The 23,877-nt window shown below is 42.2% G+C and overlaps 1 protein-coding gene across 3 annotated transcripts in view; it reads right to left on the minus strand.

Moving 5' to 3' along the window:
* The window catches only part of clmpa (CXADR like membrane protein a), a 185,320-nt gene extending 177,823 nt beyond the window's left edge, over positions 1-7,497 (minus strand). For 2 of the 3 annotated variants that reach the window (XR_013495583.1, XM_078198859.1), the window contains exon 1: positions 7,069-7,497. Coding sequence is in view for 2 of the 3 variants with exons in the window: in XM_078198859.1 (XP_078054985.1) it covers positions 7,069-7,105 (37 nt within the window). In the remaining variant the exon portion in view is untranslated. The remainder of the gene's footprint in view (positions 1-7,068) is intronic. The other variant, XM_078198861.1, reaches the window with a different exon arrangement.
* Positions 7,498-23,877: the final 16,380 nt, after the last annotated feature.

Below are 23,877 nucleotides of genomic sequence, written 5' to 3' on the forward strand. Positions count from 1 at the left end.
ATGTGTGGGTTAGGTTGATTGGTCATGCTAAAATTGCCCTTAGTGTCCTGGGATGCGTAGGTTAGAGGGATTAGTGGGTAAGTATATAGGGATGTGGGGGTGGGGCCTGGGTGGGATTGTGGTCGGTGCAGACTCGATGGGCCGAATGGCCTCTTTCTGTGCTGTAGGGTTTCTATGATTTCTATGAGGAATGTCAGAGATTGTGGTATGATTGGTGGTGTAAAGACAGGTATAGGCAATTCACCATCTACTGATCTTGGCATTCCTCCATTTGTTCTGTATAATTTCTCTTTCATTCTGTACCACTTGAACCACAATCAGACTTTGCAAATCAACGCCCATCACTAGTTTGAACTTTACTAGGTGCTGGGTGCCAAATGTTCACTTAGCTGCGCTGAAGCTCCCTGAGTTGCTGTGAAAGTTTGTACTTTCATGACCAACCAGGCATTTGTTTGCTTTTTCATCAATTCCAGAATTTTAAGCTAATGCCAATATATGTGATGGATGGGATGAGAAGTGGTGTTCTGCAGCACACATCTAGCTTGGAATCAGTAATAATTGTTTGTTATACTGCTGGATGCAATAGATGGATAACCAACTGCCTGCTCACAACCTTTGAGTTAGCCATAACATCCACACGTACTGTTTAATATTCTTTTCAAAATACCATTAAAACTTAAGCTTGGCTACAGACATGTTAACGGGTGCTTTTTTGAATGTTTCCACTCAGAGGGGGCCACTGGGAAAGGAAGTAAAACATGGTCCACATTAGTCATTTGGACCTAGACCTAGATAGCATCAGCGGCTATGTAATGTGGCCAGCAATGTTATGAGAAGATTTCAGTTTTCTTTCATTACTTAAATTTTCAATATTTCAGGTTTCTACTCTAACCAGTTGCATCAAAAAAGTCACCCTTTAACAAATCAGGAATGTACCGATGTTTCTTAAACCCAATTACCTCTTCCCAACGGGAAGGAAAAGGTCGGAGAAGGGAGTGGGGGTAAAATATTGGAATTGAACAAGCCTGACCTCAGTCTAATCCCATTCCTTTCCACTGTAATATTTATAGCAGCTCTTCAAGCCCTGAATGAGATTCACACCAAACACAGGCAGGAGACGGATGGCTTGTGTCAGTCCGATGATGCCATCAGCTGATTCCCCACCTCATCAACAATGGACTGCTGGGGACTGTTTCCATTGGTCTCCAGCTGGGGCCTCCTACCACAAAATTTCTGCTCTTGTCTCTTGGCCAGACAGTCAAGCTGACTAGTTGCCAGCTGCAAGTCTGCACATTATTATTTAAAGAACTGACTGCCATTAATGTCAGCAGGGTCTCTATGCTTTGCCCACTATCAGGCTCCACTACACCTCTCCCATTTCCCACTTTATAACAAGGTTAATGTTTTCTAAGATAAAGATGATGGATAATCCATTGTATGATGCATTCCAGTCATTCCATCTAATTAGAATATGTTGGCTCATATTTGGGAGGCGCATTATACATCTGACGTTATTTCCAGCAGAAAATTCCAGACTGGATGGCCTCTACTTTAATGCCAGGAGTATTGCAGGAAAAACGGATGAGTTGAGGGCAATGATTGACACATGATGTAGTAGCCATTACAGAGACATGGTTGAAGGAAAGACACGATTGGCAACTCAACATTGCAGGATATAGAATCTTTAGGTGAGACAGAAGAGGAGGTAAAAGAGGAGGAGGCACTGCATTATTAGTTATGGAGTCAGTTACTGCAGTGAGAGATGGTATCTTGGAGGGGACATCAAATGAAGCTTTGTGGGTAGACCTTAGGAATAAAAAAGGGGCAGCCACATTGTTAGGTGTTTATTACAGACCCCCAGATAGTCAGAGGGATATTGAGGATCAAATACATGCTCAATTTGAGGAGGTGTGTAAAAATAATAACAATAGGGTTATCATATTAAGTAATTTTAACTTTCCCAATATTAACTGGGATATACATAGTGTTAAGGGCTTGGATGGAGAAGATTCTTGAAATGTGTACAGGAGAACTTTTTAAAATCAATATGTGGGAGGTCCAACAAGGGAGAGAGCTGTGTTGAGCTTGATTCTGAGGAATGAAGCCAGACAGGTGGTTGAGGTCATTTTAGTGATAGTGATCACAACATGGTACAATTTAAGCTTGTTATGGACAAGGAAGTAGACAAGCTGCAAAAAAAGTTTTGGATTCGGGGAGAGCAGATTTTAGTATAAGACAGGATCTGGCCAAGGTAGGCTGGGAACAGCTACTAATGGGAAAATCTACAGAAGAGCGTGGGGGGCATTCAAAAAGGAATTGGGGAGGGTGCAAGCCCAGCATGTTCCCTCTAGGGTGATAGGGAGAAATGACAAGCCCAGAGAACCATGGATGACCAGAAATATTCAGGATACAATGCGAAGGAAAATAAAGCTTTTAAAAAGTACAAGGGGAGTCAATCTGTGGAGGAATAGAAGACATAGAAAGTGCAGGGTGGAGCTTAAGAAAGCAATTAGGAATGCAAAGAGGGGATATGAGAATGTTCTGGCTGGTAAAAGTAGAGAAAATCCCAAGATATTCTACAAGTCTATCAATGGGAAGAGGATAACCAGGGAAAGAGTAGGGTCCATGAGGACCAAGGGGGCAATCTGTGGGTGGAGCCAGAGGACATTGGTAGAGTGTTGAATGAATACTTTACATCTGTCTTCACCCAAGAGCATGAGGACGATGGTGTGGAATTCAGGGAGAGAGAGAGAATTTCTAGTAATGGTAACTCTCAGGATAGTGATGGTGTTTCTAAAGTAACAAAATTCAAAGGAGTAGCACTCCTTAATTTTTGATAGTTTAACTTCTTATAGTGCAATCTAGGACCCATATTCTGCCATACAAAATCCTATAGCTTTTTTATACAAACAATCCATGCCCATAACATCTAGAAACTGAAACTGAACTGAAAAGTAGCAAGTAACATGTGCACCACACAAAGACCAGGCAAAGACCATCTTCACAAGAAGGAGCCGAACCATCTCCCCACAATGTTCAATGACATTACCATCGCCAAGTCCCTCAATATCAATTTTTCTGAAGATTTCCAATTACCAACAACTCAACTGAAGTAAACATAAATGTTCAAGCCAATCTATGGTACATGGCTCACCTTTTTATTCCCCAAAGCTTTTCCATCACATACAAGGCGTAAGGCGGGAGTGTGATGGAATATCACCACTGCTTGATGAGCGCAGCTGGAAAAAAACTCAAGAAAGCCAACACTATCCAGGACAAAGACATTTACTTGATCTAAACTTGCCATGACTTCTTAAACAGTAGCTTCCAAACCTACAAACACCACAACCTAGCAGGGCAAGGGCATGTGCAAACGTCCAGATTCTCACACCATCCTGACTTTGGTGTAAATCGCTGTACCTTCATTATTGCTGGGTCTAAATCCAAGAGCTCCTTCTCTCACAGCACAGTAAGATTACCTTCATCACACAGACTGCAATAGTCCAAGAAGACGACACACCACTACCACCTTCTAAACAGCAACTGGTTATGGGCAAATGATGCTGGTTTAATAGTGCCCATATCCTGAGAATGCATTAATGAAAATTGAGCTGTATTCAGGATAACACTCCTGCTGGCCTTGGAGGGCTACCATTTCACATGTGGACTGATACAGTAAAGCACAGTTGCATGATCTCAGATGTCAACATCCTGACCTAATTTCCCATCGGTCCACCATACAATGACTGATGTTATATGATCACTTTTACATCCGTCACTCTGGGGGACTGATTGGAGGTAAGAAGGATCAAACTAACTTGGATTAGCTAATTTACTCTCTAACTATTTAAAATAACAGAGGAAATATCCTATATTAGCACTTTTAAATAACACTTTATCATTTCAAAATTGTTTTGCTTAATTTAACCAAAAGTACTAGCAATAGATTAGAAACATAGGCCTTTTCATACACACCTTTTATTAATTTCTGGGATGTGGGTGTCACTGGCAAGGCCAGCATTTATTTCTGACCCTTAATTGCCCTTGAGAAGGTGATGATGAGCCACCTTCTTAAACAACTGCAGTCTACTTGGTGTCGGTTTGCACATAAGGGAGAGAGTTCCAGGATTTTGATCCAAAGAATGATGATTTAGTTCCAAATCAAGATGGCGTGAATTGGAATGCAATTTGCAATTTTCCCATGCACACACTGGCCTTGTTCTTCCAGGTCATAGAGGTTACAGGTTTAGAATAAACTTTGCTAGTTGCTGCAGTATATCTTGCAGATAATACACAGTTCAGCCACAGTCCGCCTGTGGCTGAGGGTGTGAATGCTTTAATGGTGGACCAAGCAGGCTGTTTTGTCCTGGATGGTGTTGAGTTTCTTGAATGTTATTGGAGCTGCATTCATGGAGGCAAGTTAGGGGTATTCCATCGTACTCCTGACTTGTGCCTTGTAGATGGTGGACAGGTTTGGGAGAGTCAGGAGGCGAGCTACCCACCGCAAGATTTCCAAACTCTAACAGCTCTTTTAGTCTTAACGTTTACATGGCTTGTTCAATTTCTGGTTTATGATGACCCTGCAGGATATTTGTGGGTGATTCAGCAACAGTTAGACCATTGAATATCAAGGGGCAATGATTTGATTCTCTCTTGGAGATGGTCATTGTCTAACACTTGTGTGGGATAAATGTTACTTGTCACTTATCAGCCCAAGTCTGAAAGTTGACCAGGTTTTGCTACATTCAGACATGGACTGCTTAGTACCTGAGGAGTTGTAAATGGTACCTAATACTTCACAACTATCGGTGATCATCCCCACTTTAGACCATATGATGGAACAAAGATCTTAGATGAAGCAGTTGAAGACTGGTGGGACTAGGACATGATCCTGATTAACTCTTGTAGCCATATCCTGAAGTTAAGGTGATTGACTTCCAATAACTACAACCACCTTCCTTTGTGCTAGGAATATCTCCAACCAGTGGAGCGTTTCCCCCTTATTCCCAATTATTTCAATTTTGCTCGAGTAATTGATGTCACATTTAGTCAAATGTTGTTTTGACATCAAGGGCAATCATGCATTTTACCAAATTTGGTAAAGAATTTAATTTTAGTTAAAATTCTTCCCAGCGTAAAATGAGCCTTAGTTCTAAATGTAAATAATTATTTGATCAAAGAAAGCAACATAAATGTAATACTCTAGAATGGATCCTATCTGACATTCTAACATTTCACGTTTCTTTCGTCCAGATGGGACCAAAGTTGTGGTTCATTTGAGAGGAAAAAGTAAACATTTGTAATTTCTTAATATATTTTGCTTGGATGTAAACTACATAATTTTTACAACAGCTGCTTTGTGCATTAACAATGAAGGCTCATCCCATAATGATCCTTTATACACGTGTTAATGCATCAAAATCATTGATTTCAAAACCTTTGTCCTACTTTCGAAATCCCTGTATGATCTCACAAATCCTATTTCTCCAAATCGTCTTTAGCCCCTGGCTCAAGTCTTATCCTCTGCTTCTGGCCTGTTATGGATGTCCATTAGCACTTTGGAGTTCTCTTCCTGAAGCCCTTCACCTTGTCAAATCTCTCCTCATCTTCACAAGCCATATCAAAACCTATCTCTATAAACATGTCTTTCATAACTCTTCTAATTCCTGTTTTGCGGCTGTTCTCATCTGATCCTTCTTCCCACCCACTCACCAACCCTCCCACGCCTTTGGGATATTTTGACATGTTAAAAGGTGAAATTTAAGCGTGGGTTGTTAGTGAGCTAACAATAGAAGGGCATGCTGTTGTATAGATTTAATATTGATGCAAAGTCCAAAGTTTGTAGATGTATACATAAGCAATTCTCAAAAAGCGCACAACATGATACTATCAAAATTACCAACAAAAAAATCTTTCGAAATGAAAAAAAACAAATCAGCACGATAGAAGCAGAGAGTACAGCGAGTTTTGAATTATGCTTTGTAAATATTCATAATGATGCAAAGCATGCCGAAAAATAAAAAGCCAACTTATTTGCAATGATTTCTGATGCTAGCTTACTTAGAATTAATACTGAGGAAATAACATGATCCATCGAGAGCAAATTTATCCCTTTTTAAGACAACTTGGCATTCAGGTTTTAATACAAAGCGAACTTGTTTAGCTTCAAGGAACGCTGTTCTGAATGAGTATTTCAAAAAAAAACAAAAACAGCAACTAGCTGATCTTGACATGGTTGATATGCTTTCAAGTCCCTTGGTCTCTTAGGATGGTGCAGGGACAGCATGCGGGGTCAGGACAGCTCACAAAGTGCTGCAAATCGTCTCTCAAGTGGCTCACACCCAAGTGTCACAGACTCACGCGCCAGGTCAAGGGCTTGGTCTCGCTCCAGTTGCCTCACGACTGCAGAGGCCCTGAGGCCACACTAAGAGGCAGACCATCAAATACCCAATGACGAACAGTTGCTCATAGAACAGTCAAGTAGTTTTAATCTTTCCTCCAACGTTCAATTGTTTTCTTTTTAAATAAACTTTATCTTCTTCTCTTTCATTAACCCAGCCTGCTTTTTAAAAAAAAACTTTGGTCTGGAAACTGTTAATCTAACAGCCCACATCTGTTTCCAATATGGGTCGAGTTACATCTTTTGGAAACAAGGCTGCTTTTTACTTAGTCAATTGCACTGAAAAAAGATTTAAACTGAGCTAAAAGAGACTTTGAGACAATTATATACACAACAGCATCATCTAATTAATGTATATACGGCACATTGTCAACAGCACAACATAAGGTTTTGTTAATCTTCAAAAAAACGACAAAAAGTTTCAGTAAACTATAGAAATCCCTAAAAGAAACCTATTTCACAAAGTAACACAAACATTCTCTGAATATAAGACATTTGCTGTAGGTCTCCAAGTCTTCAGCAGCCTTACCCACACTGGTATAGTAACTATTAGATTTCAAAAACTAGACATAGTGACCATCCCAAGAGTTTTATAAGAAGTTTTGCATATCAAACTTCTCATTTGGATTCAAGAGGCTGAATAAACAACGTTATTCCGAAGCACTTACCGAGCAGCAGCACAAAAGTGAGAGACGACAAAATCATGGTGGCTTTAAAATATCGACATTTATTCCACAACTTGATGAGAAACTTTCGTACTGCTTTTCTCCGCCTCCTGAATTTGTGGGACTGGAATGCTGGGACAGACCTGCACACATTAAAACATCAGGAGTAGGAATGCCACTGAGGGACATTTACATCTTTCCGAGGCACAACAGTACAACATGCTCCTGATCAACCCATTCAGTGTATTCCAAGTGCCCAGATGTAAAACTGGAGTGTGCTGGAATCGCCTTTCCAGTGATTTGATGGTCCGTTACGTTGAGGGCTGATTGATTGGTTTCAGAGGAGTGAATGGAGAGGGCAGTGACCGCCCAGGCTGACATTACACACGTTTTCCTCTCTGAAAGTTGCAGAGAGCAAGTCTAACCACAAGTCTGCAAAAAAGAAAAAGTATAGGGTGTTTTTCTTTTCCTCTCTGCCTAAGCTAGCATCACCAGTCAATGATTGCTGGCTGTAAGTGGCTCTGTTGCCCCGTTGCTCACTTCAAAGTTCTAAACAAGGATTTTAACTTAACGTTTGAAGCAAACTGCTTTCCAAACGAAAAATCATATCAAAGTTAGACTTTAAATCTAAAAGTAAATCGCATCCGTTTCTACAAACTAACGAAGTTTTACTTATAAAAGTTTTGTCTTACCATCGTGTCCAGTGTCTGTAAATAATTATCCACCAGTGTTTTTCCTTTGTGTCATGAGAATATCAACGTCGCTGATATTTCCTCCACTTAGCTATTTATCAACGTGAATGTTGCCAATAAACATAGGAACTATTAAAATAAAATCACCAATGCGGAAACTTAAACACCTGATGTTGTGGATAATGCAAATCATAGTCGAACTTCCAGTGTTAAACCCTAATTTTAACCCCCTTGTAACCTTTCAGTAATTACTTCTGGAAAATTAAAATCTGTTGTAATTACGCGGAAAGAGAAAAGGTTTCGGTAAATTGTTTCTCCCATCGTTTACACAACTTCGGGGGTGGGGCCAGTTGGATAGCACAGGAATGGGCTGAATGTCCTCCCCGGTCAGTGCTACATGATTCTCCGATACCTCAACGCTCATTGTCAGCCTAGGTGCATGTGGTGTCTTCATGACACCGCTTCTCCCTCTAAACGATAAATGGATGGAGGTAGAGCTTGGCTCTGTATTTAACTCAATCTTTTGACATCAGGCAGCATCTTGAGCCCACTCTCTCTGTCCATGGGAATGGCAGCAAGGGCTCAAAATACAGGGAGGTCAGAAGAGCATGATTCTCGCCAGCGAGATTGCATTTTCCGATTTTGAGCGAACCTTGCCGGAATTGATGTGGAACACGTCTGGGAAGGGCGTGAACCCTAATTTGAATGCATCAGCATATTATTAGCGAGCAGACTCTCCAGATATTGAACCCACACCAAATATGTAGCTGGTGCTGGTGTGACATCACATCAACACCATTTACAACAGGTCTACATAAGCAAGAAACTGGCACCATCACCTCCGAGGTGGACATTAGAGGAGACTACTCAGGCAGCCAGCCATTATATTTCAGGCAGTCCAACATGCAAGGGACACCAAGGAGAATGCTGTAGATGCACACAAGTGCAGCTCAGGGTCAGTGGTGAAGATCACAGTCACTGGGTGGGGTGGGGTCGCTCAGAGACCTTAGCTTCCCTTCATATCAGGCCACCCCTTGCTCTGAGGTGATGTGCTGACTGCCAATCATTGAAGAGCCCGAAGAATGAGGCTGCCCTCTAGGGAATTGCTTGAAAAGCTAATTGCAGACACCTCAAGAATCAGTTGTGTCTAGTCAACCTGAATGTTGTTGCCAGAGTAACTAACTGCCAAATCTTTGAGGAGTCAGCATACCAGTTTCATATCCAGAGCTACATCTAGTTGCACAGTCTGGGGACAAAGGTTAACCCTTTGGAACGCCAAGCCCCAAAACTCTAAACATGCCTTTCATTTCAAGCCTTAGCAGTACACAGCTCACACCATGGAGAACCCAATGGCAAGGCAGGATGGTGATAGCCGGCACCATTCCTCCTGTTCAAGAAAATGTCTGGCACCACTTTTGAGGTGCCCCAACAAGATACAGACCTTGTTGTCATGCATTCTATTGGGTGCACTTTAGTGCTATGCAGGGTCGGGACTTATGTTCTTTGGAGGGAGGCGGAATGTGCAGGTCAGGTGCAATGAGACAGTAGAGACTCAACACTAATCATGCTGCTGGAGTTCAGATGAAGCTATGTGGGGATGTGGCTGTAGCATCAGAGAGGGTGCTGTGAGGTAGAATAGAAATTTACACAGGTAATGGGAAGCACTGGGGTGGAAGACACAGATACATGGAGCGATGAGGGTTAGGGCTCTGTTATGACTCCTCAGTGCTCATTGTGGTATTCTCACTCTTTCAGTGCATGATTCAGGAGTGTCATGGAGCCTGTTGAGTTGGCCTTTCTATTGATCGGGATTGACCAGCAGCAGAGAGAGGACCAGCAGCCTGCAGCTGCTCAGGGAGCAGGTCCACACATGGAGGAGCAACCTCAGAGACAGTACCGGCCAAGAACCTTCTAGCGTTGATGTCCTACCTTCAGTTGTCTGAACTGCAGTGCTGGAAAAGACTGCATCTGTCCTGGGGGACAATGGACCACCTCTGCCACATACTGCACGAGCCAACACCACATGGAACTGGAGGATACCCAATGCCTGTGGTCCTTAAACTTACAGCCGCTCTGAGCCAAGATGAGGAAGAACTTCTTCAACCAGAGAGTGGTGAATCTGTGGAATTCATTCCCACAGAAGGCTGTGGAGGCGGAGTCACTGAGCATATTTAAGACAGACGTAGATAGGTTCTTGATTGGTAAGCGGATCAAAGGTTACGGGAAAAACATGGGAGAATGGGGTTGAGAAACATATTAGCCATGATCGAATGGCAGAGCAGACTCGATGGGCCGAATGGCCTAAATCTGTTCCTATATCTTATGGCCTTAATGCTAGTAGTTCGTTCCAGGGCAGCACAGGGGATATCTGCAGCATCTCCCAGTCTGCCACTCAAAAATGTATTAGGAAGGTGACAGATGCCCTTCATGCCAAGGCTGAAATGTTTATCAACTTTGATCAGGCCAGATGAGCCAGGACACCAGGGCAATGGGCTTTGCCCACCTAGCAAGTTTACCCCAGTGCAAGGTCTGATAGACTGCACCCACCTGGCTCTTAAGTCACCATGGCGGCATGCAGTGCAGTCCAGGAACCACAAGGGATTCCACTCCATCAACAGCCAACTCGTCTCCGACCACACAATGTGCAGGTGTGTCCATTTTCCATGATAGTTACATCTTGGGCCGCTTGCAAATCCCAGCCATCTTTGAGGGAGAGCGGCGACTGGAGGGATGGCTCTTTGGGGAAAGAGTTCTCACTCAAGGGTACCCACTCAGGAGGTGCTGATTACACCAGTGCGGAGGCCACACACACCAACAGACACTCAATATAATGAGGTTCACACTTGGAGGAGCAGGCGATCGGACTATTGAAGATGCGGTTCCAGTGCCTGGACTGGGCAGAGGATGCCCTACAATACAGGCCCCAGAGGATCAACCTGCATTATTATGGTCTGCTGTGTTCACCACACCTAGTGTTGAAGAGGGGGAAAACTAGACCTGGAGGAGATGGGTGAGCGCCAGAAGATAGGAAGACACTGTTTCCATTCATAAAAGGATTAAAAATGAGAGGGCACAGATTTCAAGTGATTGCCAAAAGAAGCAAATGTGATGTGAGAAAAAACATTTTCACACAGCGAGTGATTTAGGTCTGGAATTCATTGCCTGGAAGTGTGGTGGAGGCAGGTTCAGTCAAGGCATTCAAGAGGACACTAGCTGAGTATTTGAATGGAAACAAAATGTGCAAGGGAATAGGAAAAAGGCAGGGGAATGGCACCAAGTCATAATGCTCATTCAGAGAGCCGGTGCAAACACGATGGGCCAAATGGCCTCCTTCTGCACCATAACAATTCTGTGATTCTGTGAACAGCTGAAGTTGACAACAGAGAACCTCAATCTTCGATTTAAAATGTCCAATTGAATTCCTAATTTTACAGTTTTATTGGTTACGAGTTTAGTTTCACAAACCAGCTAAATAACTGAGAAAATACTGCACAAATATAAATTTAACTGTATTTGCAAATGCAATTGAATTCTCTCTTCCTTTACAGTAAGTAAATGTACAGTTTTAACATTATCATCTGGTATTTTTGTGACTGTGATTATGTTGAATTATCCAGAATCAATTTTTTGAAGATCTTGGCGATAATGTTGACATGTAATCAGTGCCAAGCAAAAATAATATTTTTGGCTCTAATACATGTTTTGATGTTTTTAGCACATCATATTTTCCAATATGGGCTGCATTCTACATTAAATACTTATGGTGGATTAAAAAAAAACACTTTTTGAGCCAATTAATGATTGGTAGATCCAAATAAGAGTGCTGAGCACAGTTGTAACAATCTTCTGCTGTGAGACGCAATGGAACCAGGATTTCATAATACTATTACATTTTGTTCATTATTGGAGAATGGATGGCATTCCCATACATGTAGCTCCAACTATGGTGTCAGAAAAGCATTAAGAGGTAAGAATGTCATCTCCACAGAGGAGCCAGAACCAGTTCTTGAACTTGGAAGTGCTCTACTGGCCACCAATGCATCTGTGAGGTAACATTCAGTATGGAACCCTTGTCTGAACAGTGGCAAATTATGGCAAGTGATTTAAAGGCCCCAGTTAATCTGCCTGTGGCTTTGAAAGCAGCGGAAGTTGCCAACCTTCTGCCATACAAATCCATTTCAGACACCAGAGGATGTTCTTTGTCACACTAAACAGAGCATGGTGATCAGTTCTCGAGATGAGCTGATTGTTCTGGTGGACTGGTGAATCTATTAAGCTCTCCATCAAGTATGAAGAAACAAAGGTGAGAGACCAGAAAGACTGACCTGTTTACCTAAAATCTTTTGTGGGAAAGTTATTGGAATGAATAATTAAGGTCAGAATGAGTGAGTGCTGGAGAAACTTGAGATGATTAGAAAGAACCAATGTGAATTTGTAAATGGTAGGCCATGTCCAACAAGCCTGCTTGATTTTTTTGAGGAAGTGATTAGAGTAGTAGACAATATTGTACATAGACATCCAGAGAAATGTGATTAGATTCCACATAAGAGATTGTTAGCTGAACTCAAAGTCCCTGAAATTAAAGATGAATGGTGGTGCCAAAGGAACCTGCTAACCTTGATGCCCACATAGGTCTTACTAATATAAAACAAAAACAGAAAATGGTAGAAATCCTCAGGCGGTCTGGCAGCATCTGTGAGAAAGCAACAGAGTTAACTGGCGGAATTTTCCATGTCCCCTGCGGCGTGTTTTATGGCAGCAGAGGCAGCCCGCCATTGGCCAGCGGCAGCCATCGGAGACCTGTGATAAGGGTTTGCCATCAGCAGGACCGCAAGATCCCACTGGCAAGAACTGCCGAAAAATTCTGGCCACCGTTTCGGGTCAAGGACTCCATACTCTCTCTCTACAAATGCTGCCAGACCTGCTGAGTAGTTCCAAGATTTTCCGTTTGTTTGGATTTCTAGCATCCACAGTATTCTGCTTTTGTTTTAGCTTAAAGCCTCATTATACTTTGCGAATTGTGTGTTGTGTTCCTGTCCTTAATCAGTGAAATGTAAGTTCTATGCATGCTGGGTAATTTATCAATCAGAGGCTGAATGCCCTTGACTGCTGAAGTGTTCCCCGACAGGAAGAGAACCCTCCTGCCTGGTGATTCACTGAGCATTCAGCCTCTGATCTTCGGGTAAGCATTCTCCAAGGCGGCCTTCAAGACACAACGCAGAATCGCTGAGCAGAAACTGATAGCCAAGTTCCGCACACATGAGGACGGCCTCAACCGAGATCTTGGGTTCATGTCACACTACCTGTAACCCTCACGACTTGCCTGGGCTTGCAAAATCTTACTAACTGTCCTAGCTTACTCAGTTAATGGTAGGGCGTTGGGGAGAGTTACAGAACAAAGAGATCTAGGGATACATGTTCATAGCTCCTTGAAAGTGGAGTCACAGGTGGACAGAGTGTTGAAGAAGGCATTCGGCATGCTTGATTTCATCGGTCAGAACATTGAATACAGGAGTTGGGATGTCTTGTTGAAGTTGTACAAGACATTGGTCAGGCCACACTTGGAATACTGTGTGCAATTCTGGTCACCCTATTATAGAAAGGATATTATTAAACTAGAAAGAGTGCAGAAAAGATTTACTAGGATGCTACCGGGACTTGATGGATTGAGTTATAAGGAGAGGCTGAATAGACTGGGACTTTGTTCTCTGGGACATAGGAGGCTGAGGGGTGACCTTATAGAGGTCTATAAAATAATGAGGGGCGTAGATCAGCTAGATAGTCAATATTTTTTCCCAAAGGTAGGGGAGTCTAAAACTAGAGGGCATAGGCTTAAGGTGAGAGGGGAGAGATACAAAAGTGTCCAGAGGGGCAATTTTTTCACACAGAGGGTGGTGAGTGTCTGGAACAAGCTGCCAGAGGTAGTAGTAGAGGCGGGTACAATTTTATCTTTTAAAAAGCATTTAGATAGTTACATGGGTACTATGGGTATAGAGGGATATGGGCCAAATGCGGGCAATTGGAATTAGCTTCAGGGTTTTAAAAAAGAAAGGCGGCATGGACAAGTTGGGCTGAAGGGCTTGTTTCCATGCTGTAAACCTCTATTATTCTATGAGACAATTCACACCTCTTTAACCTGTACTTAACCCTCTCTCCACTCGCATTGTCTGCACCTGTTCAGACTCGCATTCCAGCCATTATCTTATAATTGAGTCTGTGTCTTTATGTGCCCGGTTTGTGAACCCAACTCTCCACTCTCCTGATGAAGGGGCAGTGCTCCGAAAGCTTGTGCTACCAAATAAACCTGTTGGACTTTAACCTGGTGTTGTGTAACTTCTTACTGTGCCCATCCCAGTCCAACGCTGGCATCTCCACATCATCACATCCGGACATATTGCTAGTTTTGGACTTGATACTGCTGCTGTATGATGGAACCATTTCCCATTCTCACTATCTCACATTTTAATTGTCAAAATTCTAATTTAACCATTGAGACTAAATGCATTCACAAAATGATTATACAATAATTATCCAATTTTCTTTGGATAATTTTCTTTGTTTTCTAGCTTTGAAGCTCCTACAATGTTCTTCAACTAGAACATTTTTTCTGCTATGCTTCATTGCTAGAACTAAATTTGAAAGAATGATTTATTTTGTTTCATGCTCAAAATTAATAATAGTTCAGTAGCTCAGGCCTAAAATTCTTTTGAGCTGGCAGACCTCTTGCTCAGTGCTTAACAAGGCACCTGTTTTACAAGGGATAAATGTTTTACCATCATAATGAATGTTCATTTGATCTATACATAAGCTTGACACATTGGGGTGCAGTTTTTAACCTCTGATTCTGACTGTTGTGGGTTTAAGCATCACATGGGCAGCACTGCTGCCTCACAGCGCTAGGGACCCGGGTTCAATTACAGCCTCGGGTCACTGTCTGTGTGGAGTTTGCACCTTCTCCCCATGTCTGCGTGGATTTCCTCCGGGTGCTTTGGTTTCCTCCCACTGTCCAAAGATGTGTGGGTTAGGTGGATTGGCCATGGTAAAATTGCCCCATAGTGTCCCAAGACACATAGGTTACATGGCTTAGCCATGGTAAGAGGGGTTACGGGAAAAGAGCAGGAGAGAAGGCAAGAGGTCAAAACTTGATGGGCTGAATGGCCTCCTTCCGCACTATAGTGATTTCCTCCAGGTGCTTTGGTTTCCTCCCACAGTTCAAAGATGTGCAGGTTAGGTTGATTGGCCGTGCTAAATTGACCCTTGTGTCAAGGGGATTAGCAGGGTAAATAAGTGGGGTTACGGGAATAGGGTCTGGGTGGGATTGTGGTAGGTGCAGGTTTGATGGGCCAAATGGCCTCCTTCTGCACTGTAGAGATTCTATGAATGAGACTCATGATAAGAAAGATATTTTCCCCACAAAAATGATCTGCTTATAGCAGACACAGTTCCTGACGTGTTAATTAATTCCTTTAAAAAGAACTGGACACATACAGTGCTTTCACTGTAGAGAATCATAGGTTAGAAGAATATGCATAGATAAAGATGATCCAATCAAATGTTGAAGAGAACAGAAAGGCTTCTGGGCTGCTGTGATGAAGTTACATTTGTTGGGCAGAGATCATGACATGAAAATCGGACATTATCCATGAAAGGGATGATGCTTAAAATAGTCTTGTATTGTTTCATTCCTTTTTACGTCAATCATTAAATAAGGTGAGCCAAGATTTAGTTTTAACAAAAACAGAAAATGCTGGAAAATCTCAGCAGGTCTGACAGCACCTGTGGAGAGAGAACAGAGCCAACATTTTGGATCTGGATGACCCTTCGTCAGAGCTTTGATTTAGTTGTATCAGCCAATAAAAATCTATATTTTACAGTCTTTAGCAACAATATTAAACACAAAAAGTCAGTTTCAGTGAGAAAAACAAGTATAATTTGTGAGAATGCCACTGACAGATCACCATTGTGAATAGCAATTGAGTTTTACAGTGTTCAGATGTGGTCACAATTTTTAAGATAAATTATAAGATGATGTAGTTTTAGCAAAAAAAATAGAAGCGTGATATTTTATACTCACGTTGACTTTTTCACTAACATTAGAAAGAAAAGACTTTCATTTACCTTTTACCAAACATCTTCTTGGCTCTTTATAGGCAATGAATCACTTTTTGAACTGTAATCACTGTTGTAATGTAGAAAATGCAGCAGGCAACATGTGCACAGCAAACTCCCACAAACAGCAATGTGATAATGACCAGATAACCTGTTGCTGTGCTGTTGACTGAAGGATAAATTTTGACCCAGGACATTCTGACTCAGAGAAAAAGTGCGATCAACTGAGTCACTGCTGAAACTCAGTTTCGTGAATGGAGGAACTTTAACCCAATACTGACAGCTGAAAGGATTTAGACAGTGGAGACGCAGGTGATTTCAGGCATTTATTTAGAGCATCGGTAAGGTGACGTAGAGTGTGTTGGACAAAGATAGAGGCTCCAGGGGGCGCAGTTGTCAAATCAGGCAACAAAGAGCTTTACTATCAACTCCTTAACGTCATTAATTTATGGAATAGAGTGCCACCTAGTGCAGACAATTCCTACTCACTGAAGTATTCAAAAGAGAATTAATCTATTGATTCAGTGAGCAGTGGAAAATGTTGGTTTTGACGCATTGAGATGATTCGTGAAGAAAACCCAGAGGATAGAGGTATTTGAATAGAAAAGGTCAACTTTTATTCCAACCTTATTTATTCTCTCTGTAACCAACATGGCTCTTCTAATTCAATTTTAGTGTCAATTTTAACATTTATTTTCATATTTTTTGAAGTAGCAATAGCTTCTTTTTTAATATCCATTTTCCTGTGGTTTTGAGAAAGACTTGTCACCATGCTTTGGAAAGCTTACATTATCCCAGTAGATAGTAGTAATTGGCTAATTTCAAAGACTTCTGTAAAACATCTCAACAGTAACATTAATTTATCCCAATGACTATTTGGAAATAATAGTCAACAAATACATTCTCAAATCAACAACAATCACTTCCATATTGATAATTCAATTATGGTTGTGTACAAAAGTGTGGCACAGTGGTTAGCATTGCTGTCTCACAACTCCAGAGATCTGGGTTCAATTCCAGCCTCGGGTGATTGTCCGTATGGCGTTTGCATGTTCTCCCTGTGTCTGCCTAGGTGCTCCGGTTTCCTTACACACTCCAAAGATGTGTGGTTAGTTTGATTGGCCATGCTAAATTGACCCTTAGTGTCAGGGGGATTAGCAGGGGGATGGGGCCTAGATGGGATTGTTGTCAGTGCAGGTTTGAAGGGCTGAATGGACTCTTTCTGCGCTGTAGGGATTCTATGATTCTATGATATCAATAGCCACAGAGAGTACTTTATCGCTCCAGAATATTAACTTTGTTTGTATTTCATGCTGCACTTGTGCAATGCTTCAGATTAATGCTGCCTTCCCATTTTTCACTGAGTTTTTGTTTCTAATCAATGAATTTCATCACCACGACTGTAAATATGGTGCTTAAAGGGTTAAGCATTCAGCAAATGAGAACTGCTAGATCAATGGAATTTTAGGCTGGAGCTGCTGAACTACTGCTAATTTTGACTATGGAACGGAATAAATCATTGATGGGCAACCTAGATTAGTGAATGGCCCCCTTCATCTAGTGGGCCAAAAGATTGAAATCAAGCTTGTTCACCAACCATGATCCCATGAATACGATGAAATATATTGAATACTTGCTGAATATTTCATAGCAAGTTATAGAAAATGCTTAATCATTCATATTAATAGAACTATCATCAACTTCAAATGGTAAAAAGAAATAATAACACTTTGGAAGCAGAGGAAATGCACAGCTCTCACACTCAATGCTGTGTGCAATAAGCACACTCACTTGCCCTTGCTATACATGCGTATCACTTCAGTCATATCGGTAGGAAACAAACTTCGCAGATGGAAATTAGCAGAATGTGGCAATCCTGGGTGAGCAATGATCAATAAAATGTCTCGTGGGCCGCACTCAGATAATGGGACAAGTAGAGGAAGAAAAGTTGGGTTTAGAGGAGATGCAAATTGATTTAATTTATTATTTGATTTGATTTATTATTCTCATTGTAGTAATAAACAGTGAAAAGTATTGTTTCTTGCAAGCTATACAGACAAAGCATACCATACATAGGAAAGGAAAGAAGAGAGTGCACTATAAAGTGTTACAGTCATAGCTAGGGTGTAGAGAAATATCAAATTAATAAGAGGTACGTCCATTCAAAAGTCTGATGGCAGCAGGGAAGAAGCTGTTCTTGAGTCAGTTGGTACGTGACCTCAGACTTTTGTAAGTTTTTCCCGACGGTAGAAGGTGGAAGAGCGTATGTCCGGGGTGCGTGGGGTCCTTGATTATGTTGGCTGCTTTTCCGAGGCAGCGGAAGTGTAGACAGGGTCAATAGATGGGAGGCTGGTTTGTGTGGTGGATTAGGCTTCGTTCACGACTCTTTGCAGTTTTTTGCGGTCTTGGACAGGGCAGGGGCTATACCAAGCTGTGGTATGCGGTTTTAAAGGGTTTTTTTAAAAAAAGGGCAGCATGGACAAGTTGGGCCAAAGGGCCTGTTTCCATGCTGTAAACCTCTATGACTCTAAGCTGTGACGCAACCAGAAAGAATGCTTTCTATGGTGCATCTGTAAAGGTTGGTGAGAGTCATAGCACACATGCCAAATTTCCTTAATCTTCTGAGAAAGTGGAGGCGTTGGTGGGCTTTCTTAACTGTGGCATCGGCATGGAGAGACCAGGACAGGTTTTTGGTGATCTGGACACCTAGAAACTTGAAGCTCTCAACCATTTCCACTTCATCCCCATTGATGTAGCCAGGGGCATGTCCTCCACTACGCCTCTTAAAGTCGAAGACTGTCACTTTCGTTTTGTTGACATTGAGGGAGAGATTATTGTTGCCGTACCAGCTCACCAGATTCTCTATGTCTTTCCTGTACACCGTCTCATCATTGTTTGAGATCCGACCCACTACACTGGTGTCATCAACAAACTTGAAAATCGAGTTGGAGGGGAATTTGGCCACACAGGTATAGGAGTATAGTAAGGTGCTGAGGACACAGCCTTGTGGGGCATTGGTGTTGAGGATGATCGTAGAGGAGGTGTTGTTGCCTTTCCTTATTGATTGCAGTCTGTGGGTTAGGAAGTCCAGGATCAAGTTGCAGAGGGAGGAGCTGAGCCCCAGGCCACGGAGTTTGGAGATGAGTTTTGTAAGAAGAATGGTGTTGAAGGCTGAGCTGTAGTCAATAAATAGGAGTATGGCATAGGTGTCTTTGTTATCTAGGTGTTCCAGGGTTGAGGGTAGGGCAAGGGAGATGGCATTTGCTGTGGGCCTGTTGCAGCAATAGGCAAACTGTAGTGGATACAAGCAGTCTGGGAAGCCAGAAATGGTTCATGCCATGACTAACCTTTCGAAGCATTTCATAATGATGGATGTCAGAGCTACCGGACAATAGTCATTGAGGCACGCTGCCTGGCTTTTCTTTGGTACTGGGATGATGGCTGTCTTCTTGAAGCTGATAGGGACCTCAGATTGGTGTAAAGAGAGGTTAAAGATGTCTGCAAGTACCTCTGCCAGCTGGTCCATGCAGGATCTGTATGCTCGTCTGGGTACCTCATCGGGCCAGTTGCTTTCCATGGGTTAACTTTCGAGAAGGCTGCTCTAATGTCTGCAATCGTGACCTCGGATACAGGGTCATCCGAGGCTTCCGGGATAGCAGGCGTGCTCTTGCTGACCTCTTGCTCTTGCTCAAAACGGTCATAGAATGCGTTGAGCTCATCAGGGAGGGGTGCTTTAGCGCTGGCGATTTTACATGCCTTCATCTTGTAGCCTGGTATGTCTTGCAGACCTTGCCATAGTCAGTGGCAGTCAGTGTGGCTAACCTGGGACTCTAGCTTGGTGCGGTACTGTCTTTTGGCATCTTTGATGGATCTCTGTAGATCATATCTGGATTTCTTGTTTAGGTCAGGGTCGCCCGACTTGAATGCCTCAGACCTGGACTTCAGCAGTGGATATCCCTGTTCATCCATGGTTTCCGGTTGTGAAATACACGGATTTGCTTCTTTGGCACACAGTCTTCTACACACTTACTAATGAAGTCAGTTACTGTGGGTGGCATACTCGTTCAGGTTGCTCGCTGAGTTTTTAAAAATTTTGACCAGTCCACTGACTCAAAGCAGTCCCGTAGGAGATCATTCAATTTCTCAGACCAATATTGTAGGATTTTCTTTAACAGATTCTCCCATTTCAGCATAACAGCATAATTGGTAACAGCACAACTGTTACTTGCATCTGCGCTCAAATTAAAATGGAGCAGTATTCTGATCTGAATTTGTTGAACTCACTGTTAAATCCAGAAATCAGTAAAGTGATTAATCAAAAGGCAAGGTTGTTCCTCACGCTTCCAGCAAGCTTTATTGGAACAATGTGTGATGCCAAGGACAGAAAAGTCAGAGTGGGAGCAGGGGATATGGAGAAATAAAATGACACACAACCAGAAGCTCCAGGCAGTGCTTGCTGACTGAACAAAGACATTCAGAAAAACATTCTCCCAATCTGTGTTTGTTCTCCCAATTTTCCCTCTTTCAATGAGGAGAAAGTACAATGTACTAAATTGAGAGAAGTATTAATACATCTGTTTCAGCTAAAAGGAGTGTTTGGGGCCCTAGGCAATAAGAAGCAAGGATGTAAAAGGGCAAGTGCTACACTACCTGCACTTACAAGGGAAGGTGATGAGGGAAGTGAACCAGATGTTAAGTAACTAAAGAGTGGGACTAGAGTGTTTTGGAGGGAATGGTCTCTTCAAAAATTTGGAAGGAGAGGGGAGGGTCCGTAATTAAATGTTTAAATGCGTATTGACATACTAACTGTATTGCATAAAGCATTCCCCTCTCTCACTCAAAAGGTTATAAGTTCCAAGGCTTGAACACATAATTGAATTGACATTTTAGTGCAGTACAGAGTCAAAGGATTCATTGGGAATGTAAAACTGAGAGCCTGACTGCTTCGATAGGCAAAAAGGATTTCATGGAACTGTTCAAAGAGGAGCAAAGTCTTTCTCCCAATGCTTGGGCAACATCTAGCCCTCAACCAAAGCATCTTAACTGGTCAATTATCTGATTTTCTGTCAGTGGGGGGCATTTGTGCACAGATTGCCTGTCAGATAACAACAGTAATTATACTTCAATAGTGTCTAATTAGCTGTGAAGCACTCTGGAACGTCCTGAGGATGTGAAAAGCATTACATGAATATCAGTCCTTTCTTTTAAATCAACCATTATTAACTAATGATTTTTCAACTGAAAAATAGGCTATTTTCTTAGTCACGTGAGAATTTAAAAGGCAGATAAAAAAGGCACTTTTTTTAGCAGCATAACCAATCAAAACACAACTATCAAAAGTGCCAAAGGTCTCAAAAGGAACTGCCGAAAGCAACTATCAAGCTGTCAAGTCATTTAAGACTCCTGCCCAAGTCACATAAGACTCCTGCCCTTTAATATTTGAACAAACTATGTAGAGTATTAAAAAAATCATTGCTTGCTGTTTCATTCTGTCTGATGATGTAAGTCCAAGGGCTATCTGTATTAGAATCTGTATCCACATCATATCTGTATTAGATCAGCATTGCATGACATATTTTACAACCATCTGTTATCACTATGGGGTACCTGTAATTTCCCAGTTTGATTGACAGTTAGACTCTTTGAAGTGGGATTATAAATTCTAATGAATGTTTTTACAAGGGATTATGTGGTGGAAGGAATGTAATATGGTGAATGGGTTTTTAGTGTTGCCTCAAAATAAAGTCTGCAATAGACACTTAATAATTTTATTTTATCTCATCTCAGCAAGGGTCCAGAGGGATGCCCATAATGGATACTGTGGAGATGACACAGTACATATAAGGGCCTTGCATGGTGAGTTTGCAGGGTATATGGGGAGCTGGATAAAAGGCATAAATTGGCATATAGGTACTGAGAACCATGGGGTTGGGTGGGGAGCATAGGTTGGTACAACATTGACAAAGAGGCTACAAAGGGTCATGGGGTGGGTAGAAGGCATGGGTTGGTATGGAGGGCATAAGGAGCCATTAGATTTGAGTGGGGGACATATGTTAACATGGACAATGTGAGGGGCAAGTTGAATGTGAGGGATGAGCTCAGCTGGAGGGCTGTTATATGTTTTTTTTAACCACTGCCAGTGAGTCAAGGTGAGCCTTCCAATCAACCTGCCTCTGCACCTGGTAGCCTCCACACTTTGTGCTTGCCACAACCTACTGCTCCACCTCTTACGCCCACTCTCAAACCATGATCCAATCTTCAGGGCACTTCCTCCCAGACTGGTTTTCAGAGATTGGAATTATCTCAACTCTGCACTTGACCTGAGAATGAAAGTTCAGGCCATAGTTGGCATTTCGGATCAATAATCTTTCATCAGAACTCAAACATAATCTAAATTGAGGCAGCCAGAAAAAGAAAATGAAATATAGAAGAAAAGAGAAAACAGGATTTTAGTTTATGCCAGCATGTTACTGTTGCACACAATCCTTACTATTTAATTCATTAGCTGGTGGTGCATCTATGTGCTGCTCCTAATTAGTCAGAGGATATGTGTTGCTTCATAAAGACAGGCACAGTAAACCATTTAACTGTATTAGTTTGCTACTGAATGCAACTATGTGTAACATGATGCATCCATTTAAAACAAAGAAACAACTTATACTTATATTGCACCTTTGATGACATTCACAAGCACTGAAGGTCTTTCGAAGTGCAGCCAATTGATCTGTCAGCAAATACGTTAATCAATATATGCACAGCAAGATCCCACAAACAGCAATGAGGTGAATGATGGGTTACCTGTTTTTGGATTTTTGGGGTGAAAGATAAAGACTGGCCATAACATTTGAAGAACTCCCTATGTTTATTCAAAAAAGTACCATGGGATCTTTTGCACCTTTCTGAACAGGCAGACAGTGTCTGGGTTTAATATCTCATTGAAAAGTCAGAACTTCTGACAACTTAGCAGTCTTTCAGTGTTGCATTGCTCAAACTAGTTCATATATGGGCTCAAACTGCTGGAGTCTAATACACGAAGAAAACACACACCAATAAATCTCTCACGTTGCTTAGAGTAAGTCGGGGTATTGTTTTATAAGGAGGGAAATATACCATGTAATAAAGAATGTCAGTATGCTGCCCTGTAAAGCCAGGAGGTGTAATTGCTGTGAATTCTTGAAATGAGTGTGGGTTATAAGTCATAACCCTGTCTTTGTTTGGTTGACAGGATGAGTATGAAGTGGGTAGCATAGTGGAATGAAAGCGTTGGAGGATGGAAGCTTCAAAACAGAGCACTTGAAGATTATTTTCATATATAAAGAAGAGAACTGTCTGTAGGAGATAAAGGGCAAGATTTTAATTCACTAAAAGCCCATCCATGTAGCTAGAGTTAAAATCGGGCTCAACATATGAACATTCTCACAATTGTAAGTTTCATTATTTAAACAGTTTAAATGTTTCTTCATTGACATCGAGGTTCTAAAGTTCCATAAATGTTCTCCGGGTCTCCTGCCATAAATCAATCACTGTTTCTATGTGAATTTTGGCCCAAAACTTCCTTGGAGTGGCAATCACACTAGTGGATTGTCAATCTGGAGGGATTTACCTTCGCTGGGAATGCAAAGCCCCTGCCTTGCCTGACCTTCCTTACTCAGGCCGGGTAAGACAGGAGCAGGGAAGCGCGCCACCAGCTACATGTAGCAGCGTGGTGTAAATGAAGCGCAATGAAGGGGACATGCTCCCTTTTCACAGAACTAGCTGCTGTAAAGATACTATTGAAATGGATAAGGTAAGTTTCAAAGGTAAGTGGGGGCTGGGGTTCACACATTGGACTGAGGAGGCAGAGTCAGACCGGGGCGGCGGAGTCGGGTCGGGAGTGGGGGGTGGGGGTGTCAGATGGGAAGGGGGTGCATTGTTCGGGGGGTTGTGGTAGTTCCTCGGGTGCGGGGGGGGGGGGGGGGGAGGGGGCAGGATATTTAGGGGTGTCCCATGCAGGGCTCGGTCTGAGTCTTTA

Source organism: Mustelus asterias, chromosome 27, assembly GCF_964213995.1.
Source record: "Mustelus asterias chromosome 27, sMusAst1.hap1.1, whole genome shotgun sequence".
In the NCBI taxonomy this organism is placed as follows: domain Eukaryota; kingdom Metazoa; phylum Chordata; class Chondrichthyes; order Carcharhiniformes; family Triakidae; genus Mustelus; species Mustelus asterias.